The sequence below is a fragment of the Pleurodeles waltl genome, chromosome 11 (genome assembly GCF_031143425.1).
Source record: "Pleurodeles waltl isolate 20211129_DDA chromosome 11, aPleWal1.hap1.20221129, whole genome shotgun sequence".
Lineage (NCBI taxonomy): Eukaryota > Metazoa > Chordata > Amphibia > Caudata > Salamandridae > Pleurodeles > Pleurodeles waltl.
The window spans coordinates 389,209,162-389,232,414 of NC_090450.1; the positions used below are offsets into that span (position 1 = coordinate 389,209,162).

General features: G+C 44.2%; 1 protein-coding gene across 9 annotated transcripts in view; it reads left to right on the forward strand.

Moving 5' to 3' along the window:
- The window catches only part of ARHGEF4 (Rho guanine nucleotide exchange factor 4), a 1,288,638-nt gene that overhangs the window by 1,210,632 nt on the left and 54,753 nt on the right, over positions 1 to 23,253 (forward strand). For all 9 annotated transcript variants that reach the window (XM_069213714.1, XM_069213712.1, XM_069213711.1 and 6 more), the window contains 3 exons: positions 3,750 to 3,982; positions 6,690 to 6,819; positions 10,974 to 11,105. In XM_069213714.1, the coding sequence (XP_069069815.1) occupies positions 3,750 to 3,982; positions 6,690 to 6,819; positions 10,974 to 11,105 (495 nt within the window). The remainder of the gene's footprint in view (positions 1 to 3,749; positions 3,983 to 6,689; positions 6,820 to 10,973; positions 11,106 to 23,253) is intronic.

Consider the following 23,253-nt stretch of genomic DNA (forward strand, 5'->3'; position numbering starts at 1 on the left):
AACTCCAAGTATTCAAGCCCTACTATGGTAGTAGCCCTGGCATAATCAGAGAGGCTATTAATTGCTGCCATAATTTGTCGCCACACTACATGGCACCAAAGGGACAAGTAGATCTTTTTACAGGACAAGTAGATTTGAGAAGCAACCTGTCCCCTGGACAAGTAGATATTTTAATAAATTCCACACCCCTGGAAGCATAGGAATCCCTCTATCTAGTTCTCTTTCTGGCCTCATTCCCGTTCTCCTGGGTGATTGCAGGAAACAACTTAATTCCCTGTAAGCTCTCCGTTTGCCAGAATTTCTGCTCACTTTCCCATCTAGCCTCCGCTAGTGTCTTTTCAGCTTTTCTAATTCTTCTTTCAAATTTCAATTGCTGTTGCTGTCTAGCTACTTGTTCCCAAATTGCTAATACTTCAAATTGTGCTGGTCTTGGAGGAGGTATCAAATCATACAGTACCCTCCTCAGATTCTCTAAAATCCTCAAATTAGATGTCCCATGGGCAGGAAATGCCAAGCTCCCATCTTTTTCTGTCTCTTTGCACCACTGTTTCAGCCAAAGACATGGTGCAGCATCCTGCTCTTCAAATGTGATGTAGGCGGGTGTACCTTCTAGTGGTGTAACGTCTCCTATTCTAGCTGGTATGAACATATCTCCCCTTAGGGCACTCTTTAAAGCCTTGAAAAATTGAATCTTCGGTAATTTACTCTACTTTCAACCAAATCAGAAAGTGGCTTTTAATCCCAAAATCATTTTCGTCAAGCTCCTCAACCAACTACGCTTCACAGTTGTCAAACAAATCCGTTTGCAACGCTTCTCACTAACCAGCCTATACCAGCGCAGCTCCAATGACGTCACGCTCACACGTACCGCAGCTGACAAAGTCTTTCGGCTTGCCCTCCTCAACTCAAACTCACGCAAAACTAATGCAAAATATTGCGAGCACTAAATAAGATCAAAACCCAATTTGTCTGTTTACTACAGGTAGGGAAACACAATTGCTTCAGAAACCTTACTTTTTCAGTTTCCCTGACACACAAGCAAATTTTGACCCACAAATTTCACTCTACTGGTCATTGGGTCTGTCCTGGTGCACATAGGACATGCCAAATCTCAGTCAAAAACCTTTTCACTCACTTTAAAACACACTCTTGAGGTCATCAACCACACTCGATTGTCCTATTAAATATTAAATCAGACAAATTACAACAAAAAACAAGTGTCTCATACACTTATTCAATACCCCGGAGTCTTAGACCACACAGGGTCCGTATACCATCAACCACGTGGACAATTATTGAGCACAAAGTGCCAAACATGTGAAGTTCAACGACTTCCCGGCTCTCACGCTTCGGAGTACACCTTCATTTGGAGTACGAAAACTCCCTAAACCCTCACAAACATCACAATTGACCTGCGATTTGCTTAAGCTGTACAGGTGCAAAACATATTTCATTCACACTGTCACTGGAATGCCGAGAACATCCTTAAACAAGCATTGGCAAGCTCCAAGGTTCTGGGAAAGTCATTGTAGGTTCCTAGGGTGGCATTTTCTCTCCACTTTGTATCATTGAATCCGGAAATCTTAACCTTTACTAATTTTCTTACCAAATCTGTGAGTTATTTAGATCTCTTTAGGAGACTAACTATCTTACTTTGTTATCATTTCTAAAAGCAAAAAGGGACCATACGCTGGGTTCTTGGTGAGACTTACTATCCTATCCTGCTATTACCTCTAGTGTGACGGCCTCTTAAGGAGGTAACCATGCACCGGGCCTTATGATGGGCTCTTAAGGCGACAAACTATGCACCAGGCTTTATGATGGGCTCTTAAGGAGGCAAACCATTCAGCGGGCTTTATAAAGTTAAGTAGCATTCTCTCAGGAGGAATTGAAGTAGGAATGAGCACACCTCCACGGAGGTACAATAGAAATGAGTTCCCTCCTCTCTGTGCAGTCGGGTTCAGTTAAAATTGTCTAAAGGACTTCCCACGTTGCCATTGGTCAAAGAATCGTACGTTTGCAATTAGTCCAATAGAAATAAAAGTTCAAATCTATGATATAACTAAACTGTCTTTCACATGTAGATGATTGGCTCTTCTTCTCCTGTTCCCCACCGTCAGGCTCGTCAGGTAACATTTATTTTTGTATCCATCCATACTCCAGTCAGTGCACCCATTTCTAGCTCCTGGGAACAGCGCTGTTTCCAGCATCAACTATACAATGTATCAATAACTAGAACACGAGTTTCTAGCAAGCAGTTCTCATGAGAAAGTTAAAGACATCTGCTAACGTCTGGTCAACTCAGTGGAAAACAATACATGAATTAATTTCTCTAGACATACATTTCCCATGATTTCTTAGAATAATACAGCTTAACATGAGGCTGTGCAACTAGGCCCAAAACTTGCTAACTTAAGGCCTACAATTAATAAAACAAATACATAGCATGTAATCATTAATATAACACTCTACTACATTTTCTTAAAGCAGATCCTTCAATTAATATTAATAAGCTCTTAATAAAAACATTTCGTGATTAATGGTGGCCACTCAACTTGGTACATTTTCCAAGTCGCACATTATATTCTATGTTAATCAAATTCTATGCAAATTCATAGTTCATGAATATTTATTAGTAACATTCAGTGTTCACACACACTAGACCATAGGCACATGTTATTGAAAAGATACTTCATCCACATTTTGCGGTTCAGACAGTTCTATCTATGGATCAGCTTTGCTGTTTACCCCTTCTCCTGCTGGTGAGAACCTTACTATAAGCTGTCTAGTACAAAATAAATGCCTTTTCACTAGCTAACAAAAGGCATCTGGAAAGTTACAGGATCCGCAGCAAAGAGAAAAACATATTGTGCAATAAGAACAGGTCAACATGAACAACAGGCCTTTCAATACTAATGTATTATCTTTTTATCAATATGGCATGGTCAGTTAAGCTAACCTAAGTCACTATTTTATTATTCCTTTTATATGCTTACAGTGTCTAAGTATTATTTACTACAAAAAACTTTGTGCATTCAAATGTACTTTTTATTTTTCATATACTTTTGAACTTTTCAGGTCAATTAGTTTTTATTTGTAAATGATAAATCACCAGCAGCATATCTAAAACAGATGCCATCTAAATAAAAAGCATTGCCGCAGCGAATAATACAAAAAATGCAAACCTGAAACAAAAGCCCATATTAAATTACATATACGAGAAGTGGTTAACTTCCCCTTAAATATTACCTATTTGCTTGCAAGTATGAACCATTCTATGAATATGTTCCAGGAATTACTTATAGGTTCTCAGAGGCTCACACTGCCTGTGATTTCCGTGTGCTTCCTCTACAATCTCTCCATGCACCACACTGCCGGTCTAAGTGCCCTATGCTTGCATGTGTGTTTGTGTGTGTGTGTGTAACAAAGAGGAGTGCTAGTTCTCTGGTAAGTATGAGCAACGGATTCTAGTAACCAACTAAACAATGTGCATTGCATCCACAGTTTTGGTTTTGTAACAGTCGACAGCAACTTTTGAAATTGTGTATACTTAATAATGTATATCAGATACCATTTGTATCAGCTTCTCATCCTAGTTGCCTGATCCATCTGTCCTTGATTCCATCAACATGTACATTTCAGACTGTATGAAATCCTGTACTTTCCTCAAAGCGCCTTTTGTTATCACCTTTTGTTATATTAGAAGTCTTTTACCCAATATAACCCTCTCCGTACTCAAACATTTCCAGCAAACAGACTTTCAAATCTACTCTGAGTATTGCAACAACCACCCCAATGCCTGCCGTGAGCTCTCCAATCTGGCCAAGGTCAACAAGTATGTGTACTTCTTTGAAGGATGCCGACTGGTGCAGAAGATGATCGACATCTCACTTGATGGGTTCCTGCTGACACCAGTCCAGAAGATCTGTAAATATCCACTCCAGCTGGCAGAGCTTCTGAAGTATACAAATCCTCAACACAGGTCAGTGGCAATCACAAAGTGTTGCATTGGCACAGTATAATGGCTTAGCCTATATACATAGGAATTACAGCAATGAGAGCTGGAAATGAGCACAACAGTCTTAGGATCTCACTTAAGGTTTAGCAGAGCTAAAGAACACCACAAATTGGTGGTTCTCCGGCCCCTTCAAACATACAGTTCTGCAGCCCCATTTATAGAAAGGGAAACCCATTCGCTGGCTTACCATGGCGGAACCTCCACTAGCTCCACTGAGAGCATCCCTTCACCCAGCATTCCACCGTCAACAGGCTGGCTGGGTCATAGCGGCGGTCGCCCCATCCTAATGAGGGCAATTCAAATGTCACTGATTTTCCCTGCCTGTGCCCACACATACTCCCTTCTGACTTTGAACATAGTTCTCATTTTGCAAACTAGCAGTGGAGTGAGAGAAACCACAGCAGTGGGCTGGCAGACAAGGATCTCTCAAGAGGGCATGCTCTCCACTGACCTAATGGCAGAGGCAATGGCCTCCACCTTCCTGAGAGCCTGGCCGACCATCCAGCCGGATCTAAATGAACCCTTAGTTGTTTATGTTTGAATGGATGACTGGCCATTTAAATGTCCAGGTTAGAAGGCAGGACTATCAGCAGAGACTAGTTGGAGATTCCATTAACTACTTTCTGTCTTTGGGTATCCTCATGGAAGTTACTAGCCTTTACAGATTACCTTCACTTCCTCCTGCAGGTCTTGTGACTACTGACCTTTTTACTGGATACAACATAAACTGAATCTAGAGCTTGATCCATAGCCATAATATCAATAGCCAGCAAAGATGGCAGTAGACTATCACGTTTTTTGTTGCTTCTAAAACAGAACAGAGTCTTCTTCTTAAGCAGGGACTCAGTTAGACTTTGGTCTTTGTCTTGAGTATGGATTGGACTACAGTATTATGCTTCTTCATGTCTTGCTCCTTTTATAGGAGTTTTGTAAAACTCTGTATTTGTACCTTTCACCCAAAATACTGTCCTGTAAATTTGCGGATAAAAGGTGTAGATTCTGCTGGAATGTAAGGGGGTTGTTCCTGTGACCTCAGGTGGCCCCAGTAGCAGACAGATGTTGGTGTGTTGCACATGCATAAAATAAGTTCTCTCTACCTTCTTTAGCTTGTGAATACTTTTTTCTACTGCCTTATTTCCCAATTGGCGAGAAAGGGAATGGTCATTCACTGCTGTCTTCATGGAGCTGTCCATTAGTTCTGGGCCTGGTTCCTTCTGTGTTGTATTGCGAGATTTGAAAGGTACAGGACATACTCTTAATACCTTACTCTGCCTAACATCCGAATGTGTAGATGGAATTGAGCCCTGATTTGCTGCTTTCAAATGTTAAACTGAGTGGGTCGAATTTGCCTATACGGCAGTCATGCAGTGCCCAGTGGGCTGGTCTCACAAATCACTGTATGAGACGATTTTGTAGCAATCTGTCAACCTCTTTTATGGCAAGGTGGGCCATTTTATTCCTGTAGATTTCACTAATATTGTCACAAGCTTTGCCTGCAGCAAACACAAATGCATGCAAGCCTCCATACCTTGCGAAATACCAATACATCATGCTTTTACAATTTCAAAGTAGCCTTATTTGAAAATGTGGGCCACTTTTTCAGTTATCTTGTTCGCTAATTAGGGCCACTTTCATATTGGTGCTCAGGCCTATTTTTTGTCCCTGTCCGACCCCATCCACTGATTGAGGAAGAAGACCCCTCAACTTATTCCTGCTGTTTCCTATTTATGTGGTTAAATGCTTTCCATTAATGATTTACAATGGCTATCAACTATGTACCATTTGCCTGAGGATAATGCAATTTTTTCTCAGGTTTTCATTGTAGCCTCTGTTCTGCAAATATTGCTTTTACAGCACTTTATGACATTGCTTGTCCACGCAAACACAAGAAAAGAAGGGCTGTGAACTGGAAACCTTGACACAGATACTTAAATTCCCAGGATATATAAATCCCCACCACAGGCCAGTGTTTTTGGCAAACTGTGACTGTGGCAGAGACATGTCATTCTCCAGCAGAAGTCAGTGACGTTTAGTGAAATATGGCTTTTACACAGACATGTCAATCCATAGCAAATGCCATTGGAGCTGAGACCATGAAAATTACCTTAAACGTATTTCGAGGCTGTTTCTCATTTCGACAGTTTTGGCAGGTAATAGCATTGGGAGATAAATTGTTTTACCCAGGACTGCTCAGTTTGACTATGGGGCCTGATTTAGATATTGGCGAACAAGTTATTCTGTCACAAGAGTGACAGATATCCCATCTGCCGAAATCTAAATCCCGAAGGATAGAGTGGGATTTAGATTTCAGCAGATGGCATATCCATGACTAGTATGATGGAGTATTTTTCTCGCTAATTTCGAAATCAGGCCCTAAGTGTTGACACCAAGGTTGTATCTGTGGAAACCTCTCATTGCCAAAGATATTCCAATTTCTACAACAGATTAGGGGACAGTTATAGAATTTGCGCAAATACACAGATCCCCAGCTCAGGTCAAATGAGCTTGGAGAAAGTATACCAATTCCAGGCGGATTTTCATGTTTTCAAATTCACATTGTGACTATATGGAAGAAATGTATCAATTCAAACCATATGAGTAAGCCCTGCCTTTACAGGCCATGATGCCTGCTGTACTAACATTTCTAATATAAACCGATTCTTTTATTCAGGGACTTTAAGGATGTCGAAGCTGCCTTAGGTGCCATGAAGAATGTTGCAAGACTCATCAATGAGCGCAAGAGACGTCTGGAGAATATTGGCAAGATTGCCCAGTGGCAGAACTCCATTGAGGAATGGGAGGTACTGTGACCTATATCTTTCTTCCATATTTAGTAGCCCACTCATTAATAGAGGGTATGAAAATATATTGAGCATTCACAGCCTATCATTTGTTTTCTCTGTGAGTTTGCCTCACCAAAACGGATAATTGCTGTGAAACAATGGATTCTCTCTTACATGAAAACATGAAAAATCTATTCTCCTTGAGTAACAATAAGAAAATTATTATCCTAATGCCATGTTCTAGACCGTGGCATAACAAAACTTGAGGTTGCCCTCCCTGTGAAGTATATGGAGGGCCCCCACCCAGGGATTCCACCTACCACTTTGATCCTCCACCAAAACAAAATCTGCTATATTAATAATGTGTACTGTGCTGAGGGGCTCCCCTAGAACTCGCCCCCTATCCGGCCCTGCAGGGGCTAATGTTACAACACTGGTTCTAGAGGAGTAATTGGCCTATCAACAGGTTAAAATGTGATTGAATTTGTAGTGAAGCGTTGATCTATGTTTCGCCATTAATAATGTTCTTGTTCTTTTAGAAGTCTCCCAAAGTGGGAGAGGTATTCTCAAAAATCATTCACAGGCTTTCTTTTCACCACAGTCAATATGTCCATCACTGATTATACAGTCTGGTTGCTTATGTTCCTTTACAAAAAAGACATGGCAAGGCAGTTTTGGCTGGAATCTACTGTAATGGTGTGATCCAGATTGTTTTGCATATGCCTTTTCCATTTCAGTAATGGCATAAACAATTTGAAAGCAAAAAGAGACTTAAGGAGTGTTAAATCAGAAGTCCAGGCTAAAGCGATACATTTGCAGTAGTCCCAAGGACCCATAACAATAGTACATTGTTATGGGAGCTCTGGCATGCAGTTCTCTTCCAGATGAAAAGAGACTGTTGTCTCATAAGGACTTCAGTGACACCATTTAAAGAGCCCATGAAAAGCTGGCTGTGGCATAGCCATAGCAACCGCTCCACCTGAGGTGCCTCGGAAAGGAGTTTCTAACTTAAATATCAATGCTGCTTTCACTACAGCTCATGTTACCCTAAAAGAAAGAGATGATGTGGCATGAACATCGAAGCTATCTTTATTAATGTGTTTTTGAATAGAGAGAGTGACTACAGAGTGGACAATGAAGTTGCATCAGCTCAAAGTCTGCTGAGAAAGGGAGCCCAGTGCCAACGCCAAGGTAGACACACTATCACAATTGACTCTGAAAAGTAGGGGTTAGTGGCAAGCATCACGACCATCCACTCAAAAGCCTCTCTAAGGGGAGGATGACATACTTGGACACTCGGCCATTGGGGAGCTGGGAACTAAAAGCAGCACTGGAAATGTGTTCAAACCAGCCCCACAAAGCATCAGGTGAGTTAGCAACTGTATCCAATCATCTCAGGAGGATTGGGGGGCATAAGTGTCCACAAAACAAGTGTATTGTTCCTGTAAAGCTGCTTTCAAGTGTGGAAAGCTGCTGTTCCCCCTGTTCATCCACCCCTAAAATCAGTTCTAATCCTCAGCCTTCCAGGTGTTCCCTGTTTCATATATGGCCAGTGCAACCCTGATCAGAGGATACGGCCTGATTTATGTCTTGGCGGAGATGGAACTCCGTAGCAATGTCTACTGAGTTTCCTTCCCCCCCAAAACTGTAGTCTGCCTGATTTAAATTCAGGCAGACCATAGCTTGACAATGGCAGAGGCTACTCCATCTCCACTGTGTTCAAACTCCTACAACGGCTCAACAGACCATCTGAGGTTTGGCTGTATGTCTGCCCACTTAACTTAGATGGATGAAAGAGTGGGATACATTGATATGGTTTTTTTCCAAAAAGAAAATCCCACTTTGGGATTTTCTTTTTTAAAACAACAAAAATGTAACTTTGACATACGGGTTCATCGTGTTTGATGTAGCTGTCCAGTAAAGTGATAAAGCATTGGCAGGATTCTCCATGACAACAGTTCCTGTCATGCTTGACAAGGCCGCTGGGCCAGCAGACATTTCATAGTTTAAAATTTGAAATTTGTCTAATTTCATAATTTGACAGTTATTTGCAGCTGCTTGTGGTAAGCAGAGAAATAGGTACTTGAATGAGTACTAATGGATATTTTTGGCATTCCTGGATCAGTGATAAAGGGACAAAATTAAAGGACTGATGGAAGGGCGCTATGCAACACATATTCCAGGGGTGTTATTCCCATTCTTCTGCTACCATCCTAAACTACCTTCACATAATTGGACTTGAAATTGTATTGTAAGGCATAGCCACATTAAAAGTTGTTGTAAAGGAATCAAATGCTGGGAAAAGTTGTTATGTTTTTTAAGTCTTTTTTTCACTGTATAGACACTCTGGATGAAGTTTTTCCCCTGGGTTTTTGTGTATATCTTTAACCTCATTCCTTCGATTATGAATAATAAAATAAAATAATTGCATAATTTGTATTAGTTTTCCAGTGAAGAATTTATGTTTTACTGTGATAATAATCGTTTTGTGATTCGTCCTTGGCACATCATGTTTTGGCTTGCCCTCTAAATTATAAATCAAGTCAATAGTGACTGACTTTGGCAGTGGGGCTGGAATAATTTTTGGACTTGGGGGGGGGGGGGGTGCTATCCAATATTGCCACTGCATTAAAGCAATAAAGAATACTTGACAGTGTTTCATTCAAAACACCAACAATTGCACCAGAAGAAAAAGGTTTGAAGGCCTGTTATTTTTCGTTCTCCATCTAAATTTGTTCAAGTTTTATGGGGGTCCTGGAGCAGCTGGCACATCCCTAGTTCCAGCACCACGTGGTTTTTGAGATGATGTTGCAACCATATTAGCTCACATGCTCCTGAAAACTAAGATTGATCCTGACATGGACGCTGCAGCCACACCAGCGTCCATGTTCCTCTGAAAGATACCTAGCTGTAGCATTGATATTGATATTGAAAAAATAAAGTACACTGTTCCAAAAGACAGACACAAGTCTACTAGGCAGGCGCATACAAATGGAAGGTATCCACCTCTTAAGAGACATGTTGAGAAAAGTGGGCTTCATAGTCCATCTAGACCCCAAGGACGCCTACCTTTTAGTGCCCATTTTCACTCCTCACAATTGTTTCCTCTAGTTTCTCTGGAAAACGTCAACTAATGAATTATTGGTAGTTCCCTTTGGGTTATCATCAGACTCTTGGTGTTTCACCAAGTGAATGAAACCTTTAGCTCCCTTCTTGGAAGTTGTAGTATTTTTGTCCAAGAACTAAGGATAAGTAGTTCTTAATGAACATTATCATTTTATACTGTCATTCATGTTGGCTGCTGTGAAGTATGAAGTAAATAGCAAGAAAGAGCATGCATAACTCCTAACTTTGTCTCTTTAATAGAACTGGAAATTCTTGTTCACTAATGTGAGAAATGTTTTGATCCCCGTGCTTTTTGAAGGAATGTGTGCGGCTGATGGAAGTGTGGTATGTTGAGGGTACTTTAACTGTTATGGTGGGTGTATTCGGATTTTACTCTGCCCACCATTTTCTGTAGTCTGCTTTACATTTTAGAGGTACATCTACACCAATCTGTGGAGTTATAGTGTTCTTATAATTGCAAAGCACAGAGGAAGAGGAAGTACGAGAGCTTCAGCCTCCATATTAAAAAAGCAAAAATGCACATTTTATGGAGTTCAAGGACATGTAATCAGATAATATTGTGCAAATGGAATTGGGTAAAGCACTTGGCCACTGGCATACTTTTAACTGATTTCTCAGATATATTTTGTAAGTAGGGATTGTAAAGGATTGTGAACTGTTTTTTAAAATAAAAGATAACACCCCAATACATGAATATTAATTAGATGTATCAGCAAGTGCACTTAAGTTAGGGAATGATAGAAAAATACAACAATTTACTACTGTGTTTTTCACATAGCACTAATCAGGTCAAAATCAGTGAGTCAAAACATCAAAAGTTACCACTCGATTTACAAATCAATATTGCTAGTCTGATATCTTCAGATTGAGGATAGGATTAGTGGAAGTGGTAAATTAGCATGGTGGAAAGTTAGGGGATGGGAACGTTAGCCTATTGGAAGAGGTTCTTAGCAGGAAATATAGCATGTTGCCTACAACTGAGGTGCCTGGTGGTTTTCATGATAACTACTAGAGTTGTATCTGATGACATTTCATTACTGCTGTAGGGTGAAGATGTCCTGATGAGGAGCTCTGAACTTATACATTCAGGAGAACTTACCAAGATCTCTCAGCCTCAAGCCAAAAGTCAACAGAGAATGTTCTTCCTCTTCGACCATCAGCTTTTCTACTGTAAAAAGGTAATGTGATCACAAAGGGTTATTGTCTAGTTTAAATTTGCACACTGGAAAAAACATTTAATCAGTTAAGTCCAGCAGCACCGGAATTACACAGCACTTTGAGCACTAAACTATAGAGCATGGTTGAAGAGTTTTGTTTGGCAAGGAAAGGCAAATTATGTGTCATGGAATTAAAATTATGCAGCAAATAATACAAACATTGTGAAATTACATGGCAAATGATGTGGCATAATTATCTAGATAGGTATACTTTTTTAGCACAGGATTCAAAAGGAACTCCAATGAAAACTAAATTCTCTGTTGATCCCAATGAAAGTGTTCTCTGCCAACAATACACTGACTATGATTCTGACTTACAAAGCTATTTGTAGTCACAAGACCTGTTCTAAATGTATTAAAGCAAAGTTTCCAATTTGGTAACATGTTACCAAATCATAAAATTGTTTAGAAAGACATACCAAATCGCTTTCTGGAAGGGAAGTGTTGGACCTGGCAGCCTTTAGGGGGATCTGCCCCTGAATGTTTTGCCTACTTGCCTCATCTTTTTGCTGAACCTTTTAGTTGGCCTTAGGACTCTGAGCATATTAGGACTGCAGGCCAGTGCTAAACTGCATGTACTTCTCCCTTAAACATGGTGAGATAGTTATGTACACAATTGGCATATTTAATGTATCTGTAAGTCCCTTGCAAAGTGGTATACTCTATATCCAGGGTCTGTGAATTACATGCTGCTAGTTGGCTTGTAGCACTGCTTGTGCCACCCACACAAGCAGCCCTTTAAACATGCCTCAAGCCTGCCACTGCAGTGCCTTTTTGTGCAGTTTTCCTGCCATTTCGACTTGGCATTTAAAACCCTGCTGAGTATTCTCATTTTATTACACTTGTCACCCCTAAAGTATGCTCTAGGTAGCCCATTGGGTAGGGTGTTGTGTATGTAAAAGGTAGAGCATGTATGTTCGACCTGACAGCCTTAGGGTGGTCATCCTCCAACTTTGTGCCTGCCTCCCTCCACTTTTCTGACACTGTTTTTGCTGGTTTTGGGACTCTACACACTTTACCACTGCTAACCAGTGCTAACGTGCATATGCTCTCTCCCTTAAACATGGTAAAGTTGGTTCATTCCCAATTGGCATGTTCAATTTACTTTTAAGTCCCTAGTAAAGTGCACTACATGTGCCCAGGACCTGTAAATTGAATGCTACTAGTGAGCCTGCAGCACTGATTGTGCCACCCACATAAGTAGCCTCTTAACCATGTCTCAGGTCTACCATTGCATGGCCTGTGTGCAGTCTCACTACCACTCCGACTTGGCATTTAAAAGTACTTGTCAAGTCTTAAACTCCCCATTTTCTACATATAAGTCACTTCTAAGGTAGGCCCTAGGTACCCCATAGGGCAGGGTGCTATGTAGGTAAAAGGCAGGACATGTACATGTGTGTTTTATATTTCCTGCTAGTGGAAGGCCCCTAAATTTATTTTCCACCTCTGCAAGGCTTGCTCCTTTCATAGGCTAGCATCAGGACTGCCCTCACATACTATCTGAGTGGTAGATTCTGCTCAGAAAGGGGTAACCAGGTCATATTTAGTATGGTAAGATTAGTAATAGAAAATCCTGCTTATTGGTGAGGTTGGATTTTATATTACTATTTTAGAAATGCCACTGTTAGAAAGTGAGCATTTCTCTGCACTTAAAATCCATCTGTGCCTTACAGCTTGTCTCCCATCAACGTCTGAGCTGGGCTGGTTGACAGCCTCCTTGTGCATTTCACCCGGACAAGCACAAACACAGGACACTCAGTCACACCTAAAATCATCTGTATACTGAATGGGTCTTCCTGGGCTGGAAGGGTGGAGGGCCTGACACTTACATTTCAAAGGATAGTGGCCTGCCCTCACACAGTGGACCCTGGCAGACAGACCTGTACTGAAAGGGGAACTTGTGCACTTCAAAACCACTCTTTGAAGTCACCCCCACTTCAAAGGATTTTTTGGGTATATAAACTGGGTCCCCGACCCCACCAACTCAGACACTTCTGAGCCTGAACACGCAACCTGTCAAGAGAAGCCTGACTGCCCAAAGGACTCATCTGGACTGCTTTGCTGAGAAGGACTGCTGACCTCCTATTGCCCTGCTGACCTCTGACTTTACTGAGTAGTGCACTCCGAGGGCTTGGATTGAGCTTGCCTCCTGTTTTCTGAAGTCTGAGGGCCAAAAAGACTTAATCTCTTCAGGAAAATCATTGTGTTCCGAAAATCAACACACAGTCTGCCGGAAACGATGCACAGCATAGCCGAAATGAAACGAAGCATCCCGAGTCCGAGTGGAAAATCAATGCAGTGCCTGCTGTGCAACAGAAAATTAGAAGCACCGCCTTACCGTATCGGCCCAACGCCTGTGACTTCTTCCAGTGCACCCAGGATTTCCCCGCATTGTCCCTGGGTGTCAGAAAGATCCCCGCATCACAGTGAGGAAGTAAGACTGCATGCTGAAAAATGACGCAAGCCCCTTGCAGCGTGGAAAGAAACGACGCAACGTCTGTGCTGCATCGGAAAATCCGACACACACCTTATTTTTCCACACGTCTCTCCTCTGCGGTCTCTGTGCGTGATTTTTTTTTTTAACACAAGCCAGGTACATTGTGTTATCAAGAGACATCTGTTCATTTCTAAGACTTAAGACTCTTTAAACTTGCAAAAGTGATATTTCAACTTCTGTTTATTGAATCTTTATTGTTTTAACCTTATTTTAACTAGATGAATATTATCTATTTTTCTAATCCTGTGTGGTGTATTCTTATGGTGTTACCCTTACTAGGATTGTGGTCCCTACTTGGACAGAGGTGTATACCTCTGCCAATTAGAGACCCCATTTCTAACATTTGTGATCAGCGGTGAGGATAGGACTTCTGTTTGTGCAGTGACATACAATAGCTACGTGCACACTACCTACCCACAGTTAAAGGTCAATTTGATTTGTTCTCTTTTTGCCGCAATGTTCCTACTTGACATTTTAATCTAACCCTATACAACATGTCTCTGGCTGGGTCTCAAGGAGGAGCTGGAGAGTTTACCCAAGCTAAGCTGAAGGCATACACTGTCAGCCAGCTGAAAGGGTTCTGCAAGGGGATGGGATTACCTACCCGGGGTGCCTTCAAGAAGGAGGAGTACCAAAAGGCGCTAAGGGCCTGGGCAGGGGCCCGTTCACAAGAGCATGTTGACTTGGGAGAGCAAGAGGATGGCTCTTCAGAGGATTTGCCACAGCAGTGGGGGATGACACTCCTGGATCTGTGCCCCATGCTAAACCAGGGAGCAGTGTCTCAAGTTACGGCCTGACCGCAGAGGAAAGGAGGGAGAGAGTTTCAACTGCAATTGGCAGGATTAAAAATTGAGGTAGAGGAGAGGAAAGCTGAGAGAGAAGCCAAACAAGCTGAGGCTGCAGATGAGAGGGCCTTGGCTGAAAATAAACTACTTCTGGATCATGAACTGAGTCTAAAGGAGTTGGACCTAAAGTCTAGACAGTCTGAGTCTAGCAGTGATGGTGGCAGCATACATACAGGACCTGCTGGAGACAAAAAGGTTTGTATACCCAGAGATGTGGTGCCAAGTTATGTGGTGGGAGATGACATTGACAAGTAGTTTTCTGCTTATGAAGCTGCACTAAGGGCTCATGGGGTTCCTGAAGAGAAATTGGGGGTGGGCTTGTGGAACCACATGCCAATACTTGGGAGGATCAGAACATGTACATGCTCATGAAAGCCATTTCAATTGCCAAGTTTGGACTGACCCCTGAAAGTATCTCCAGAAATTCAGGGACATTACCAAACTCTCCAACCAAACTTGGGTAGACTTTTATGATTTGTCTAGCAAAGCACTAAATGGATGGGTGCAGGGCAGTAAAGTAAATGATTATATAATTTGATCCTGAGATAGCATATGCTCAGTATTTGCTTTACAGAGTTGCGCTAGCACCTGATTGACAGTAAGTTGACTGATCCAAGAAAGCTTGCTGAGGAGATGGACCTCTGGGCTAGCACCAGTGTCCAAAAAGGTATCTTGGGGGGACACCCACAAAGGTGGTCATGGCTCCCACCAGAAGAAAGAGGGTGGAGAATAACTTAAAAATAAGGAGTTCTCAAAAGGCCCCCAAAATATTTCCCAAGGGAATATTGGTCACCAATCCCAGTGTGAGTCTAAAAAGAGGGGGTTCTTTGACAGTAAGACATGGAAGTTTGTACCCCAATGCATAGAGTGCACTAAGTATGGTCACTCTAAGGGTGACTCCAAGTGTCCCAAGAGGGCACAGTCCCCACTGGAGGGCAGTCACCTGGGTTAGCTAGTGTAGCGCTCGGGAGGAGGTACATCCAGTTAGTTTGGGGGAACAGATAGAGGTAACCCTAGTGTTCCTGGGGGATGCAGAGATGGTACCAAAGGCTCCCATGCCTGCAAATACTTCCAAGTAGAGGCAGTGAGTCACCATCAATGGGCAACGGGTGGAGGCTCTGCGTGACACAGGAGTCAGCATGACTACTGTCAGAGGTCAGCTGGTGTCCACAGAGTAGGTCCTACTGAACACATTCTACGAAGTCATAGTCGCTGAAAAGCGTGAGAGCCACCTACCAGTAGCTCTGGTTCCCTTTCAGTGGGGGGGGGAGGGGTCTCTGGTACTTTGAAAGTAGCTGTGAGTCCTGCCACGCCTGTAGATTGTTAGGCAATGACCTTGAGCACGCCACCTGGAGGGCTAATTTCTCACTTGGAGATGTTTGGATTGCCTGGGTAGGTCTGCATGACCACAAGGTCAAAGGCTGCCGGGGATGGGAGTCAAGGGCGTGTGGAGCCTGGACAAATGGCCCAGACAGCTGCCAAGAAGAGAGGAAGGGGCAGTTGGAACCCAGTCCCAGAAGTTCCTGTGGTGGTTGACGGGGGTCCCTGAGGAGGAGGCCCCTGAGCCAACCAGGGAGGGCATTGCTGCCCTAGGTGACCTACCTGAACTTGCTGGCTGGCAAGTTGAGGGTGGGCCCACCGGGGAAGAATTCTGCAAGGCACAGAAAGAGTGCCCCACGCCTCGGCCCAAGCAGCAGGTGAAGCCTTTGGTGATCACCTTATTTATTCTGAGCCTAGTGCTGCCTCAAATGTGATGAACAGTGTGTTAGTGTATAGATAACTCAATGTTAAGCACCCACCAGTTCTCCAGGTACTAGTGTCGACCATAACGGTCAGTTGCTGGAGCGCTGGTAGGTCCCAGAAGTCAAACTCCCTAGCAAAGGGGGCCTCCTTCAGCACTATTGTTACCACATCTTCCCACAGAACAGCTGTAATGCAAATTAAGTAGGGGGCAGTTGGAATGCATCTTCCACTCTGGTAGAGTTGTTCAGGCAGTGATTCTTGGGTGGTATCATCCGTGAGTATTTCATCTCCCAGTTGTCCCCCTCAGCTAACCAGTGGGCTGTGTGATGCATCTGGCAGGCTAGGTAGTATAGTTCCATATTTGGCACTGTCAGTCCACGCTCTTCTAAGGGCAAGTGTAGAACAGACCTCTTCATTCCACTGCATCCTCTGGCCCACACCAAAGTGGCCAATAAGGAATCCAGACAATTGAATGTGGCCCTTGAGAACGTATCCAGTGAAGGCTGCAAGGTATTAAGGCAGCATGGTAGGAAAACCATCTTTGCTACTGCCACACGGCTCAAGAGGGACAGGTGGAGAGTATTCCAGAACCCTACAGAATTTGTCTGATCTTCTGTTACCTGGCCTATATTGTATTGGTTCTGGTTTTGGGGTGTGTGGGCCACAATTATTCCCAGATAGCGAAATTGTTCAGTTTCCCACCTTAGAAGAACGACCAGCAATGTGGCTGGAGGCTGTGTTGCCATGCAGCCCAGTGAAAATATCAAGGACTTAGCCATGACTTTTTTTTGTAATCATGACATGTCCCCCAAATCATCAAGGTATCGCAGAAGCAAGGGGAGGGAGTCTCTTGGAGAGGTCAAGTAAAAGAGAGTGTTGTCTGCGTATTGGGAGATTAGGTGATGAGCATTTCCCACCCAGATTCCCCACTCCCCTATATCCTGATGAAGCCTTCAAGCAAATGGCTCTAACGCAATTGTAAACAGCAGGGGGATAGTGTGCATCCTTGTCTAGTGCCCCCGTAATTGTTAGAGGGTCAGAGCATTGCCTTCCCAACCTATCCCTAGCCAAGGGTTCCTTTTTGAGGAGGGTCACCCAGTTTCGGAAATTGGGGCCCAATCCCATTGCCTCCAAGACTGCAAGGAGATAACACCAGTTCACTGTAGCAAAGGCCTTGGCGATATCAATAGGTACCAAGGCATGTTCATCCTCCCTATCTTCTGTTTCATGCATGGCATGCATTAGTCGCCAAATATTCATTGTGGTTTTTCTCCCTGGTATGAATCCTTACTGGTCAGGGTGTATCAGCTGGGTAATTTCTGGGCCTAGTTGTATTACTAGTGTTTTACAAGGGATTTTCCTATCTATGTTTATCATTGTGATTGGGCTGCAGGATGGATCAAACAACTCAGCTTCAATAGCATCGAAGTGTTACCCTCTCGTATCGACGCCGGAAGGACTGCGTTCTCCAAAGATGCCGTATATACTTCTAATAGCCCTGGAGTCAACTCTTCATTGCACGCCTGATAGAACTTCGCCGTAAAGCCGTCATTCCCAGGCACCTTCTCCCTAGGTAGCGACTTTATAGCAGAGCGGATTTCCTCCACCATTATGTTGGAGCCCAGTTTGCGTTTTGCCTCCATTCCTAGCTGTGGGATTTGTATTTTGAACAGATAATTTAGGAGTCTCTCCTGCTCTGGGACTTCTGGTTACTGTAACCTTTTTCCAGGTGATCCATAAAGACTTCTAGTATGGCGCTTTGCGTCCGTACTTCCCTGCCCCAAGGAATCCGTAAGACAAAGGGCCCAGCTATATGGCATTTTGTGGTGAGCTGCCAAGCTCTAAAGTCTTCCTGACCTGTCTCCTTCCTGGTGGAGCAGCTGACGGTACTATTACAGTGTGTACTAGTCCAACCTATCTCTGGTGTCTGTCAGCTGCGTCAAAAGTTTTGTCTCTGTGTCCTGATTATCCTTTTGCCCACCCATCTATTTCTGAAACATGGGTAGTGTTTCCTCTTGGTGCAGGAGTTGCAGTTGGAGGATGTGTCTCACCCTTCAGGTAAGACCCATGCATTTTCCTGCAGCACTGCCTTCAGTGCTTCCCATTCCGCTGTGCTGCTCTGGGCGGACAACCAGTTTGTGTCTATATATTCTGTCAAGTAGTCCTTTACTGATTCCCTACTCACCTTGTCCTTCAGTATTTCAGATGGGAATCTCCACAAAAATGGGGATTGAGTCTCATCCCCGATTGAAACTGACATGACACCGGTGCGTGATCTGATAAATAGTATGTCAAGTGAACCACATCTTGTATTTTAGTAGCAGTACTTTGTGTTACCAATATTCAATCTAGTCTGCTAAATGTACTATGTGTAGCTGAATAACATGTGTATTCCCTGACCCTCAGGTGTGTGTTTCTCCAGATGTCACTAAACCCCAGGTGTGTCATCGTTTCTATCAAACTGTCAGTCATCTTGGGCTTTGTGCCCTGTTGAGGGGGTTGGCGGTCTTAAGTCCTCACTTACTATGACATCCACCAGTGAGGGAAAAAAATAATCTTCATCCGTATTGGGACCATAGGAATTAATAAGCATCAGTTCTGTGCCATCTAGTTTAACCTGTACCATTATGTATCTACCTTCAATGTCAGCCTTCATAAATGTCAATGCAAAAGGGACAGAAGGGGCTATCCATATTAGCACTCCTCTAGCATATGAGGAGAAGGTGGCACTATAAGTTTGCTCTCTCCATTCTTTGGCTAGTTTAGTAGCTCCAGTCTCTGTTAAATGAGTCTCCTGGAAAAAAGCTATGCCAACTTTCTGTCTTTTAAGGAGCGATAGTACTCTGCACCATTTTGTACATGTGTTGAGACATCTGACATTCCAGGACAGGAGTTTATACAAAGTCTTTGGCATCATGAGATCATATGGTCCAGTATTTCCCTTAGCAAATCACTGCTAGTAAATTTAGCACATCTTGTAGCTGGACTCGCTTGCCTCCTCATTGTATGCAGCTGCATTTTGTGTCAACAAGTATACCCAACAGATATCACATCATACGTGAACACCATGTTGTGCATCTATGCCCTCGACCATACCACGTGTATAGTGATTCCATATGCCCTCCTTTCATGACCTCTCACTCCTCCCCCACCTCGCCTTCCACAAGGGCTGTGACTGGAACCAATCCCGATATGGGGCCTGTGGCTCCAGGGGATGAGTTCTCCATTCGTGTTTGCTCTGGTGACTCATTCCCCTCTGCCAGGGGTGTCGGTGTTGTTAGGCCCATTGCTCTGTCACGCCCAATCTCCACCCTCGCCAGTTCCCCTGGGGACAAATTCAGGATGCGCTAGTCGGTGCGTGTGTGTTCTGTGGCATCTTGTGATCTCGGCCCTCTCTTTCATCGATGGCCCGGTCCGCCACCTGGAGTAGTAGTCACTTGCCACATATCAAGCCATTCCCACACCTCTTTGGGTCGATCAAAAAATGGGCTCTGCCATTATGTAACACATTTTGCTTTGCCGGGTACAACAGCATGTACCACAAACCCATAAATCTCAGTTTCTGTTTCGCAGCTATGAAGGATTTACGTTGCCCTGCACAAACTTTATATAATCCAGAAAAAAAATAATTTTGCTGCTTTCATAAGTGAGAACTTCTTGTTCCCAGACTGTTCTCAGGATGCAGTCTCTGTCTCTATAATTGAGTATTTTTCCTATAATAGCCCGAGGATTAGCACCCGGGGAGATGGGGGGGACCAGAGCTCTATGGGCACGTTCTGTTACAAAAAAGTTTGAGATGGCACCTGGTTTTAGTGTTGTTTTGATCCAGTCCCCTAAGAAGGGTTCCATCGCTAGGCCCTCTGCTTTTTCTGGGAATCCCAGGATGCAAATATTGTTGCATCTTGAGCGGCCCTCTGCATCCTCTGCCTTCTTACTCAGCTCTGTGACAGTGGTAGTCATAGTGGGCATCTGATGTTTCAGATTCTTCACCTCTCCTTTTCAATGTTGTTCTCTGCATTGGTGTCAGGGGCACGGTATCGCGCAGTCCAGGGCCCGCCTCCACCAGTGTCTCCACTGCAGCCATCCGCAGTTCTCATGTTACACCTCTGCTAATAGTCAATTCCTATGCAAAAGCTGGCTCTCTGCACCCCCGTGTGGTAGAGCACATTGGGCTGCAGGCACTGGTCATTGGTGGTTACGCTGCAACTACCACTGCCATGTACTCTGTGGAAACTGGGGTTTATGATTGGACTACCGTTCCCAGCTTTGCACTGGCGGCGGCCATCTTGGGGTGTAGCTGCTCTATAAATACCAGCCACACCCTACTGGGCTCGCTCACTATTCTGGAGGCTTTGTGCAAGGAAGAGCTAATCTCCCCAGTGCTCCCTTTGATCTCAGCCCCTTTAAACAAGTAGGTCGTACTCATTACGGTGAGTGTGTTCCTCCGAGCAGCTCGCTCGTATCTGGATACTATTGTATCCCTCGGCAACCTGGAACCAGACGCTTCACCGCAACAGAGACTTCTGTTGCAATTATTCCCGGAAGCGAAGGCGAAAGGTCAGAGTCACAAAAGTTTTGCCCTGTACATCTGCGTCCGCTTTTATTGGCATCTAAAGAAAGACTTGAAACATTGTATTTGTGTTTACTGCTGTTCCCTGTTTTAAAGACTTTGATGATCATTCCAATATTGTTCTCAGGGAGGGGAGGACGTCTCAGTTAGCGTTTCTCTAGTGAAAACCCTCAGTTGGAAGGGACAGAAATTCCGCTTGAGTTTTGGATTTGTTTTGTAGGACTTTATTTTGGCGGCATGTTTAGATAGCAGGATCTTGTTACTAGGTTTCTCCTTCAGTGTGGAATTGCGATAGTTTAACTCCTATGATATCGAGTGAGTCTTCGTTGTGATTTTTTAGCTCCTTGTCATGTTGGGCTGTGAAAGTTGGAAGTGAACTTTGTGAAAACTCGCTCTCTTCACTCAACAACATTGCTGATGCCAAGATTATCTGCTCTACTGTGTGATAACTGTTACATTCATATAGTTGTGTTTGTATTACGTTAACCCTTGCCTTTCAGATCTCCCTCCTACCGGTTTCCTTCCTAATCTCCTATCCCCTCACCTGGCATTTCCAAAGCTCAGCGCCATCACGGCATTCTGAGTTGGTGCTGCCTGGAGGTGGGCCTCTTGTTCAGCGACGTGCAGATCCCGAGGAAAGGGCAGCCCTGACAATTGATCACTTTATCAGAGACCTTTCTTAGGTCAGCTCCGAAATGGCCTCTGTTTGGTATTACAATGCCTTTCTGGATCATTGTATGGCGGCCAGCAGGTCCACCCTGGTGGGCTCCGCGGCTCCATTATCAACATGTTCATCATGCAGTGTGCCCGACTGCCTAGGGGTGGGCTGTCGCCGGGTGGTATACTGCGTTATTGTGTTTGTTCCCCCAGTCTGTACTGGCTTGTCTCCTCCCATGTTATCTGTCTTTAGTTAGTACTCATCTGTTGAAGTAGAGTTGCTTAGAATAGGGCTTTTCCACTCTTATGGTGTTCAATACTTTGGACCGGTGGTGTCTGACTTCACTCAGTGCCCAGTTCCTATGCCTCAGCTGCCTCCAGATCCGCTGCCAGTGTGTTTGATTTATCAGTTCACCTTCATAAGGGACAAGATGCGCCCAACCCCTTGGGATCAACCGGCCCCGACTCCCCCAGGGGGTTCCCAGCCACAGACCTCCTCCTTGTGTCATTCGCATTAGGTAACGTAGTGTCACTGTGAACATCAACTGTGGTGTCAATTACCTTTCCCCGGGTACGTTCCTCCAGGAACCAGGGATTCTTTCTATTTCCCCAAATGTGAAATGGCACCTGGGAAAGTAAAAAGAAAAAAAACCTACTTGTTGCTGCATACTCTTTGTTATATAGAGTGTTTTGGTTTTCTTGTTTTCTTTTTCATTTATGCCTGCTGTGAAAGTGTCAGACTGGTGTGTAGTGTCCCGTTGGACACCCATGTCACCGCTCAATCCTACAGGCCTTCGCTCGCCCGTACCCACGCTCTTATTCTATCTCCCAGCAGTCTGTCAGTTCAGCTGCACTCCCTCCGCCACCTGCGATGAAAGTACCTGTATCTGCCTTCTTTCCCGGGCAGAGCCCGAGAGAAATTTCCACTGTACAACTGCTGCTGTGGTTACCTCGAACCTTAGTCCTCTGTCACTCCGCGTCCAACGGCCTTCTCTTTCTGCAGGCTCCACCTGAGTGGCCGGCTTGACCCTGCTCCTCGGAGGCAGCTGGCCACTGTCAGCGAACTCTCCTCCGAGGCCCTCTCTGCAAGTCCGGAGGTACGCTCCTTGTCGCTGTGCCACCAGTGTAGGGTTGCCACTCTACCACACCCACGCTCATCTCTGAACACGCCCTGCAGGCTGCAATCCGAGCGTTTCTCACATCCAATGTGTTACTGGGCCCCTGTGTTCAAAAGACGACTTCGGTCATGTCTCTTAGCTCCTTTTTGTTGATTAAATGCTGTTTAAAGCAGGATGCTGCAGGATTTAGGGGAAATTATTCCCTGGCTGAGTGAGAGCTCAGGGGGTCATGTCCTGGCGACCATGTTGTCAGGCCGTGCCCCCCACAGGAAGGTTAGATGAGCCTGGGCACTCATCTGCAATCTGATGACTGTTCCTGGGCAGGAAGAGCGAAAGGGGCTGACACACCTGAGTAGCCATTTCCTGTCCCCACACAAATGACTGATTACTCCCTACTGATAGTCTGGAGTCAGGACTGGGAAGAAAGGGCCTCTGTGCACTTCAAAGACCCTTCTTTGAAGACACCCCCATTTCAAAGGCACAACTGCGTATAACTACTGGGTCTCTGACCCCACCAAATAAGACACTTCTGGTCCTACAAATGGACTCTGTCGGAAGAACTGCTGTGCTGTATCAACGACTGTTATTCTTCTGGACTGCTGACCTGGAAGGACTGTTTTTCAGCTGTGCTGCCCTGCTTCCTGCTGCTCTCTGACTCTGCTGAAGGAGACCTGAACTC